We start from the raw sequence: 9,130 nt of genomic DNA, 5'->3' as shown, positions 1-9,130 counted from the left end.
AAAGCCGTGTTACAATTGTTCTAACTAAACAACACATGGATGTATTATCGGAGCAGCTCAAAAAGGCATCGTTAGGGACACCCTGGAACAAGCATATGCAAGAACAAAATCAAAACGAAGAAGTTAAAAACTTTAATTAGAATAAAATAGTTAGATAGCTTGTGTTACGTTGCGGCTTTGCTAAATTTTTCCTGACATTAAAAAAATAAAATGTTAAGGCTACACCGATGTTTTCAAAGTAGCAAGAAAAATCTAAAACTTGGGTTATTGATTTTACTAAATTCAATAAATTCAGTTAATTTAATAATATAATTAAAAAAAAATAATAAACAAACAAAAAAATTAACTCTAATTAATAATAAAAAATAAATTGCCATATTATACCCAAGAAGGAAAAAAAAAAAAAAAAAATTTGTTGAAGGCTTATTATTGCTCCACTGTAGACATCGAATCTACAACCAAAAAATATTGTATACGCAGTTAGAGTAGTGACTCAAAAATCAAAGAGAAAAAAATACCATGAAGTGAATATCTCATGCCTATAATTAATTAATTAATTAATTTAATTTACTTCAAAAACAAAAATTTTTTTAAAAATTATAAATTTAATAAAGAAAAAAAAAAAAATAACCCGTGTTATTTTTAAAATTACTGAGAAATCCCATAGAAAGTTAAAAAAAAAAAAAAAAAGCCTCAATCTTGAATAAAATAAATGTTAAAGAATGAAGCTAAAAAAATACTTAAAAAAGATTAAAAAAAATATATAAACCCAAGTGCATCTTATAAAGTTGAGTTTATCTTTTAAATTTATAATTTATTAAATTCTAGATGTGAGCTTAATTAAAAAGCTTAAACTTCAATTAATTTAATTTTGAAAGATAAAACAAAAAAAAAATTTAATTTTAAAATGATTTAAAAAAAATAGCAATTAAAAGAATAAAGAATCATGAAAAAAATTGAGGGGGATGAAACTGAAGAAAAAAGTATTTTTATAAATTATTTCAAATAAAATAAACTATAATAAAAATATAGAGATTAAATCTGAAAAAAAATAAATTAAAAAAAAAAATATAAAAAACCAGCATGAAGATGAAGGATGATAAAGCAAAAAAGAAAAAAAATGAAAGTCATCGGCTCCAGCACATTTATTCACAATGATCTCGAATTCTAACTCGATCCATCACTCCTATCATCATTCTCTTAACTCAATTAATAATGGAGTAATATATTAGAAAGCTAAAAGCAGGTTGCAAACAATTTCCCTGCTCTTGATTAGAAAATAAAATAAATAAATAAATAAAAAAAAAGGTGGTCGTGCACTTATGTTCAACTTCCAAGGATTTCATTGGGGAAACCGAAACATATTACTTAAGATTTTTTTCTTCTTTTACAACTTGAAGGAACGGTTTAATTTATTTATTTTTTGTAAATTAAATTAACATAAATACTTTACTTAATTTTACATATATAAAAAAGGTGAAGTTATCATTAATTATAGCCATCACCATGAAGATTGGGATGTGTCAAATGTGTTGGAAACCGAAACCGAAAACGTGGATGTTCTCTTGGTGTGCTAGCTTGTTTAGGTTATGGTGAAATTTTTTTTTTTAAAATACCATTTTTTTTTTAACAAATATATCTACCAATACAACTGTGTTACAACGTGATTAATGGTGAATCTATCGAGTTAAGTTGACAAACCAAGTAGAAAAATCCGATTTCGAACATAACAAGACTTAAATATGTGAAACCTCCGATCTTGTTCCGACAAGGTTATGGCCTCCTTTTGTTATAGTGTGAATTCAGGAAAGCAACATGTATGAGATTTATTAACAAAGTAAAAAACAAATCAGAACGAGATAATTGCATAGAAAAAATAAATAAAAATAAAATATATATCTTAATTTAGTAAATAAAATGATGAATGGAAAAATTAAAAAGAAAAAAAAAATTTTAAAAAAAAAACAAAATTTATCAAATCTACCTAATATTAAAGGGGGAAATTGTATAAAGAAATAATAAAAAAAAAACAAGTAACCCAAGTGAACCTACTGAATCCATGACTCAAGATATAATATCAGGATAACTTCATGAAAAACAACTTTTAAAAAAATAATGAATATCAATTTCAAATGAATCTTATGACGAAGGATAAAATGAAAAAAATAAAATAAAAAGGAACTAAAAATAACTAAAATCAATCCAATCTAATCTTCAAAACTTTTGACAAGGATCATGAGGTTGGATTATAACATAAAAGACAAATCTAAAAAAATAATAATGTCAAATTCTAAACCAACCAAAATAAAATAAAATTATGAGGGATGAAATTGAAAAACAATTTCAATAAAAAAAATGATAAGAAAAAAAAATAACAATAAAAAAAGAACCAAATTTAATTTAAAAGTGAAATGTCAAGAGGTGAAATTGAAAAAAATAATAATTCAAGATCAAATAAACTTCAATTAAAAGAATGAAGACTTAGGTTGATTCAATAAACAAATAACCATACTTTTTTTTTTTTTTTTGGGTGAAACCGAACATATTTTTCAAGGAGGGAGAGAGAGAGATGAAAAATAAGGTAGAAAAAATACATGGCCAACATAGAATCTCTAATTATTTGGTGACACACACCTCACTCCTATGACGGGGTGGTGAGGCACATCTAACGTCACTTCAAAAGGTGGCATTTAGGGTTTTTATGGCATTACACGCGCCACTCGAATGGCTAAAACTATATTTTATCAATATTAAAAGATTTAATTACTCTTGACCTTATATAAAAATTATAAAATGATCAGAACAAAATGTTGAAATTGCCCTTTTACACAAAGCCAAGAAATTTTAATTTTATAAAGTCATTGTACTATGCAAAAGAAAGTGAAAATTTCAAAAAACTTCTTGAATTAAGTTTAATGTTTTTTACTTTTAATAGTAATTTAGTAATTACACTATAAAATAAAACTATAAAAAGATCAATTAACTTTATTTATGCTTGTAATGACTAATGAGTTTAATGGAGAAAACTTTTCTACCCCTAAGGTAAAATAATAATTATATTACGTGTAGAAATGGGAGTACAGTACAATGAAAATGAAATGTTAAGGACATTTAGTTTCTTTTTTTTTTTAATCTTTTAATCCCTCCTATTTTAATTTTGGTTAATAATGGTTGTCGGTAAGGTCAAATTGTGAAATGACCTCATTCATAGAAGCACGTTTGAACTCGCCTTTTCTGATTCAAACTCAATACTATTTTTAATGAGATTGAGTTACAACTCGATGATCATCTCCTTTGCCTCCCTTTACCCCTTTTATGTCAATGAACACCTGTACCAATTGAGCTTCACTGGTTAACTCTTTTCCTTGCTTTACCCTTTCATGTCCATTTCTCTCGTGTTTTGGAATGGATTACAGTCGGTCTCTTCCACGCTTCAAAATCCCAAGTGAAAGTTGTGGATGAACGAGGCACTTTACACTCAAAGCATAAACTTCGACTTGGGACCCTTAATTTGCTGGTTTACATGGACGTAGATTTATGTGAACATGGAAATAAACTCACCTGGAAACTAATTTACGTTAATCCAAGAACCTTAATTACAAGATTACAAAGCTTCATAGTAAAGAATTCCAACAGCTAGACTTGGAAAAAGATGCCAGCCAACCCAAGATCTTTGGAAGGGAATACAAGTAATGCTCATCATGGTTTTATTCTCGAGAGATGGTTGTGTAAGACCATAAAGAGATCTTTATTTTTCCTCTCTTAAGTGCAAAATGCATTTTTTATCCTCGTTTCCGTGGAAAATTCAGGCCGTAACTTTCAAGATCCTTTCAAAATTAGACGCTTGCTCGTCATGGGATTGGCATGCGGGCAATCAAGCAAGAACAGGACTTGGACCAGAGGAGTGTTGCAAGCTAGCGGCGAATTCTCGTGCCCACAAGTCATAATGTATAATTTCCTCCAGAGAGGGTGAGGCCACAAATTCTGCTTGGTGCTTATCACATGTTAGCTCCACAACCTTGAAAATGTCAAGATAGCTTATCCTGAAAAGAAAAACAGGTAAACTATTTGTTAGCTGAGGACTCAAACCTAATGCATCAACTGACATAGTGCAGCTTCTTACAATCACTGCTACTGTATTTATGACATTTTCTGGGTGACTCACACCGCTATTTACCATAAAAATAGCTAAGACAATTAACTGTTTATAAGATTTTTGAACCTCCTGAAAATTGCTATGCAGTAAAATGGTGCTGCTACAAGCTGTTGTTATCATCAGCATATTTTAGATTAAAGGAATAAATAGCATGAATACATACTTTTCATCAATGAACATTTCTACAGCTTTCTCATTAGCAGCACTGAGGACTCCTGTCATGGTGCCTCCAGCCCGTCCAGCAGTATAGGCAAGATCCATAGATGGGTATTTTACGTTGTCGGGAGCTTTAAAAGTTAGTGATCCAAGCCTGCATCGTCCATTTAATTTAATATTAAATAAAAATAATAATAATTATTAAAAAGGAGTAGTCGGCGTGTTTGTGCTTCTAGACCGATATCAAATTCCATGTCTGTCACTTCGGCTCAGCTAGAATGTAAAGGCATACAGCTTATGCAATCATGTCTGGGAAGTTTCATATATTGGATTGGCTATCACATCCAAAAAACAAAAAGAAAAAAGAAAACAAAGAAAAGAAAAGGAAGTGTTAAAACTATAGTTTGAAAGGGAAAAAAGGCTACTAACTTGCAAAGATCAAGGCGAGGCCAAGTAATTTCAGAACAGTAAACTCTCTCTGGCCATGACATGGTGTAAAGGATAGGCAAGCGCATATCAGGCCACCCCAATTGTGCAAGAACAGATGAATCCTGTGAGGAAACAGATGGCAATGCAAAGATGAGGAAAGAACAAGTTTGCATATGTCCAGTATATAGTCCAAAGCCTCTAGAAATTTTAAATGGGCAATTGAGCCTCTGCCAGAACGCGCAATAAGTTAGGGGAAGCCAGCTAACAAGAAAAAGTTCTAGAGTCAGACCTGTGTTTCAATCATTGAATGTATTATAGACTGTGGATGAATTACGATATCAATATTATCATAATCGGCTCCAAACAAATAGTGGGCTTCAATGACTTCTAAACCCTGTCAAAACAAAAATAAATAAATAACTGCAACCTTTTAACCATATTCCAGAAATATATCCATACATAAATGGTGATTGCAATTCAGAATCAAGAAGGTAACACAAACAAACCTTGTTGAAAAGGGTAGCAGAGTCTACAGTAATCTTTTTACCCATACTCCAGTTGGGATGCTTCAAAGCATCAGCTACTTTAACTTCTTTCAATTTTTCAACAGGCCAGTCCCTGTGATCACCAAGGAAATGACCAAATAGTTAAACCCAGCTTCATATAATTTTACATGGTTTAAGATGAAGCTGCAACATCCAGAATATTGTCTTTACTGACAATATGATGATGTCAATTTATTAATTTAAGTCACCTTCGCAGTTTAAGAGAAAACAGATGTGAAGATAGAGGTGCAAGTAAATCAAGTTAAAGGTTCTGGAGCCCAAGAAAACATGTCTTCAACATTCAAAACTTTTCAAATTACTGAACACATCTATAGTTCTGAAACATAATTAATCAGACAAGATATCCAAAGAAAATACCGAAGCCCCATTTAGATTTCAACTTAAAAACTTGAAGATTATAGATTAAATTATGATTTCACACCTGAAAGCCCCACCAGAAGCAGTTAAAATGATGCGCCGCAATGCACCCTCAGGCAGGCCCTGAATACACTGAAGAAAGAAGATATCTTTTGAGTTCTATCTAGTTAATATTTATGGAATTGATTATATTCATTAACAGAATGATCAAAGATCATGAAAATGGTACAGATAAGAACTGCCAATTAGGGCTCAAATGTTAGCCGAAGCATTTGAGATCTATATCTAAACAGATAAGCCTCAACTATCAGCATAAATATATTTTCATACCTGAAAAATGGCAGAATGTTCAGAATCAGCTGGAAGAATTTTTACGTTATGTTTGTGAGCAAGAGGGAGGACAAAAGGACCTCCAGCAATTAGTGTCTCTTTATTGGCCAAGCATATGTCTTTTCCTGCTTCTATTGCAGCAACCGTAGGCTGAAAGAGATGAAGAGAGAAACTATGCTAGGTTAGTTTCATGTCAGTAATAATTGACAAACATCGGTTGTCCCCTTAATACTGATATCAAATCCTCAACAAGTACCTTGACAATTGATAAGATAGTAAAGAGAACGCCATCTTTAGTGAAAAATATGAAAAGAGGAAAGCACAAAATCACATATTCAAAAACCACTCAACTTTTTCCCTATTTTAAAAGCCCTCGTATGAAATCCTAGCCCGAGAAAGATTTTAGATATTCTGGATTATATGGAGCAAAAAGACTAAATAGAGAAGATCAATCAGATTGTGGTTTCACCTTTAGGCCTGCACAACCTACTATTCCTGTAACTACACTGACAGCATCTGGATGGCGAGCAACCTGAAAAGAAGTCAATTGGCAATTAATAACAAGATGAGCTTCACCAGCAAAACAAACTGAGAGAAAGATGTGATGTTATTCTACCTCGATAACTCCTTGCTCCCCAGGAATAATCTCAGGCTTTTCCTCGACATCAGCCAGAGCCTCTTTGAGTTCATCAACTAATGACTCATTTCTAACAGCAACTAGTTGAGGTTTGAATCTCCTCACCTGTACAACCAAAAAAAGAAAAAAGTGAAAAAGCCAGAGAGAGAGAAAAGGCCATCAGTTTTAATACTCAATTAAAGAATGGATTGGGAATCACACTGCTCAAAACACATAATCTGTCAATCAAGGTATTGCAAGTTCTTTACAACATAAAACCGTCTGATTACCTGATCAGCAAGAAGAGTAACATTTGAACCAGCTGCCAGTGCCACGACTGTGAATTTATCTGGATTCTCTGTTACTATGTCCAATGTCTGCGAGATATACAAATGATTGAACATGAAGGGATAGAACTTGTTTACACAGCCTTATATTTTTTTCGATTTGAATAACTAAACGTAAATATTGGAGAAAAAAAGAAGAAAAATCTGAGAAAAAAAAAAAAAAAAAAACAAGACAACGCACATTGAAGAATGATAATTATTCTTGGTTAAGCGATTGACCTAATAAAAAGTGAGGATACCCAACCCCAATAAAGGCTACATTCATCCAAAATCAAATTATCATAAAATGAAAGCTAAGAGCGACCATCCCCTCTTCCTTTAAAGAGAATGTTATCAAGCAGAAACAATGAACCTCCTATCGCATGAGCTTTTCTGCCTCATTGGCTTATCCTCTTTCAAAATATTCAAAAACCAGCAGCTAATTAAGTAGAACCTTAAAGCATAAATGTAATTGCATTAACTGGGACAGTTTGTTTGATATCCAAATTATATAACTACCTGAGTTCCAATGGAACCAGTAGATCCAACAATTGATATAGGCTTAGGACCATCCCAGGTCTTGCGTCCAGGTTCTGGAAACGCTGTTCCTGGCCAAGCTGGAGGTGGCTGATACTGATTCTGAACAGAACATTGAATTCTTCTCCCTCCACTATCCTTCCTCTTCAAACCAAGCCTACCTATATTAGGCACCACCAAGAACCAAAGTTTCAAACCTTTTCATTTCTACGACAAAAACAATGAAATTGAAATCAAAGTCTTCGACAAAACTATCCGTTGTTAAACTGAAGAGTCACCCAAAAAGTCGTTTTCATACATAAAGCAAAAGATTCATAATTTTCTCTAGTGTTTAACCTTTTCTATGACACCCAAAAAGCAAAATTATCCAACTTTCTTGTTCATTACCTCCTAAAACACTTTCCAGCTTTCTTTCTTGGAAACAAAAAGGAAAACCCAGAAAAGTAAAGACAGAAACAAGAGTAGGAAAAAAAAACCTGGAAGCTTAGGTATGTAATTGGATTTAGTAGAATCCAAGAAAGAGATAGCCTTCATTTCAGCTGGAGAAAGAAAATTAAGTGCCATCTTGTCTTAGTTAGTTAATACCAGTACTGTCGCTTAATTTTGTGGCTCAAGAATTCAAAGTCCAAAGAATTTGAGAGAGAAAGAAGAGAGTAGAAAAATGTAATCCTTTTCTTTTTCTTGAACAAAATTACAAGTAGGAGTCCAGACTAATATAGCCATGGACAAAATAGTATTAATGACAAAGCATGCGCACCAAACAAAAAATAACAGTACTGAGCACTACTAATTTAAAGAAAGATATGTGTGGCTAGTGGATTGTGGGGGTGTTTTTTTGTTTTTTTGGCTTTCTTATAATTTTATTTTCTAGAGGAAAGCTGGGGAGTGGGCAAGATTGGATAAAGTGGTTGTTTGTTATTTAAAAAAAATAAAAAGATGTTATTTTCATTTATTTTTAACCATCAGATTTCCAAATACTATCTTAAAAAAAAAAAAAAACAAAAAAAGGTCAGCGTTGAACATGGGGTGGTGGGTGATTAATCCGAGACAGGAATCAAATCATGTTGCGGAATTTAGTTTAGGTTTTCTGGAGTCAGGATCCTGTCCTTCTTCAGTAATGTTGATACTCTCAGCATTTAACAGTTTTCTTCTTACGAGTCAACGATAGTTAACACATTCACTGTCCTTAGATCGCCTTCCAAAACTGTGATGCAATAACAGTAACATGCTCCCATAATTTCAACAAATAAGGGTAATATTGATGGATTTTCTTAGTAATTTATCAACTTTTGAAGATAATATTGAATTGATCTTAGTGTTTTATGTATCAAGAACACTAAGATCAATTCAAGTTTGAGTGGGAATCTGTTGGGTGGTGGGTGTTTTATGCTCCCATAATCTTCCTTCCTCTTCTTTTTTTTATTCATTTACTCTTTTTATCCATTCAAGTTTGAGTGGGAAGCTGTTCTTAGTGTTTTATGCATCAAGAACAAATTTATCTTCTTAAAAACTAGAAATTTCCCATTTATCTTTTCTTTTCTCTGCAATTCACTGTATTAAAAACTCAATAATATTTCATGGTATACGGGCCGTTTTCATTTCCCAAAACCGTGTCAATGAGTTTCTGCAGCTACGAATATAAAAGGCCATTTCCATT

General features: G+C 32.1%; 1 protein-coding gene across 1 annotated transcript; it reads right to left on the bottom strand.

The window, feature by feature from the left end:
- Positions 1–3,471: 3,471 nt before the first annotated feature.
- Positions 3,472–8,309, bottom strand: LOC118057406 (1-deoxy-D-xylulose 5-phosphate reductoisomerase, chloroplastic). Its single transcript, XM_035069962.2, has 12 exons — positions 7,950–8,309; positions 7,456–7,634; positions 6,901–6,987; positions 6,611–6,736; positions 6,464–6,526; positions 5,995–6,144; positions 5,729–5,796; positions 5,248–5,359; positions 5,031–5,135; positions 4,742–4,863; positions 4,320–4,466; positions 3,472–4,043 (listed from the first exon to the last, which is right to left on the bottom strand). Exons 1-12 carry the CDS (start codon positions 8,035–8,037, stop codon positions 3,875–3,877), a joined length of 1,416 nt encoding a protein of 471 aa, XP_034925853.1. The 5' UTR covers positions 8,038–8,309; the 3' UTR covers positions 3,472–3,874.
- Between the last annotated feature and the right edge of the window lie 821 nt (positions 8,310–9,130).

Source organism: Populus alba, chromosome 15 (assembly GCF_005239225.2).
Source record: "Populus alba chromosome 15, ASM523922v2, whole genome shotgun sequence".
Taxonomy (NCBI): Eukaryota; Viridiplantae; Streptophyta; class Magnoliopsida; order Malpighiales; family Salicaceae; genus Populus; species Populus alba.
The sequence above is the reverse complement of the archived record's forward strand: the minus strand, read 5'-3'. Positions and strand labels throughout refer to the sequence as shown.

What these genes read in the sequence shown, in the direction of transcription:
- LOC118057406 (XM_035069962.2), bottom strand. Translation starts at nt 8,037, where the DNA reads ATGGCACTTAATTTTCTTTCTCCAGCTGAAATGAAGGCTATCTCTTTC. An exon ending in CTGCTACCCTTTTCAACAAG is followed by an intron (nt 5,136 to 5,247) that starts GTTTGTTTGTGT and finishes TTGTTTTGACAG; the next exon opens with GGTTTAGAAGTCATTGAAGC. An exon ending in GAAATGTTCATTGATGAAAA is followed by an intron (nt 4,044 to 4,319) that starts GTATGTATTCAT and finishes TTTTCTTTTCAG; the next exon opens with GATAAGCTATCTTGACATTT.